Source organism: Tetrahymena thermophila (assembly GCF_000189635.1).
Source record: "Tetrahymena thermophila SB210 genomic scaffold scf_8255116, whole genome shotgun sequence".
Classification (NCBI taxonomy): Eukaryota; Ciliophora; class Oligohymenophorea; order Hymenostomatida; family Tetrahymenidae; genus Tetrahymena; species Tetrahymena thermophila.
In genome coordinates this window covers 1-1,190 of record NW_002476751.1, presented here as the reverse complement: position 1 = coordinate 1,190, position 1,190 = coordinate 1, and the positions used below count along the sequence as shown (strand labels likewise).

General features: G+C 26.1%; 1 protein-coding gene across 1 annotated transcript; it reads left to right on the top strand. All coding sequences in view use genetic code 6, as the record gives it.

The window, feature by feature from the left end:
• Positions 1-21: 21 nt before the first annotated feature.
• TTHERM_02326960 (hypothetical protein) lies at positions 22-1,120 on the top strand (the record flags this gene model as incomplete). Its single annotated transcript, XM_001028531.2, has 5 exons — positions 22-132; positions 214-565; positions 643-775; positions 851-933; positions 1,038-1,120. The coding sequence occupies 5 exons, from the start codon at positions 22-24 to the stop codon at positions 1,118-1,120; spliced, it is 762 nt and encodes a 253-aa protein (XP_001028531.2).
• Positions 1,121-1,190: the final 70 nt, after the last annotated feature.

The window sequence follows — 1,190 nt, the reverse complement described above, 5'->3', positions numbered from 1 at the left end:
AGAAGCAACTAAATTCTTATTATGTCAAATGGTTTTTATGGGTTTGGTATTTTTAATATATCAAATCCTTAAGCAATAGTAAATATAGGAGCCTATTTAAATACAAAATTTTCTTGTAGCTTTGAAAAATGTGTAATTACTAGTGATCTTCATACAATTATTTGTGCTTGTAGAGAAGAAGGGTTACTCTTTTTTGATTTTAATAATTAAAAGATAGAGTTAGTTTATTTTCTGCAAAAACTTGGTTCTGAATATATGATTTTATCTGATGATGAAAGATATTCATTTGTGTGTAATGGCTTCTAAGGTATATTAATAATGAATATTGAGAATAAAACGTAACCTGTACTTTTGAGCTAACAACCCCTTGATGGTTGGGCTTAAAGTGTGATTTCGATATTTAACTAAAAATATCTCCTTGCTACTTAGATAGAAAAAGGTGAATTAGTCATCATTAATATTGAAGATTTAGAAAACCCTTACATTTAATCTAAGCTGCAATTTCCAGATGAAAATTCAAACAGCGTTTGTTTGACACCAGATCAAAAAAGTGCTTATTTTATTGGTAAAATTTTATTTATATTCATAAAGTTTCAAATTAAGAATATTTAAAATAGATAAATAATTAATTATTAATTTTAGGAAATAAAGGATTGAGGCAGATACCTACTTCTGTGAACTTGATAATACACACTTAATTATAACTTCAGCAAACTGATAAGAGCGGAAATATTTATTTCAAAGATTTGAGTATAGGTTAAAGTCTATTGGTTGGGTAAACTGCTTAAATATTTTTTATACCTCTTTATATATAAGTTCAGGTAAATATAAGAAATGTATTCTATTATAGAAATTTCTAAATTCAAACTCTCCCTAATTGGATAACATATATTCCTCAATACAATTAATTGCTAATATACGTTGATAAATCAGGTACGTTTAATAATTTCTCGAATGAAAAAAAAGGTGAAAATATTCTCATATTAGAGTGTTTAATTCAATTAAACGCATAAAATTTTGTTACTTAAAACATCAAGGCATCGGTTTCTCAGCAAATCTTTAGCACATTAACAAATCAAGGATATATAGACAATTAAGGTTTTTTAACATCTAAACTTGACCCTAAAATAGATTTTTATTTAGATTTTTTTGACGATGGAAGCTTCTCTTAAAGTAATGTAGGAACTCCT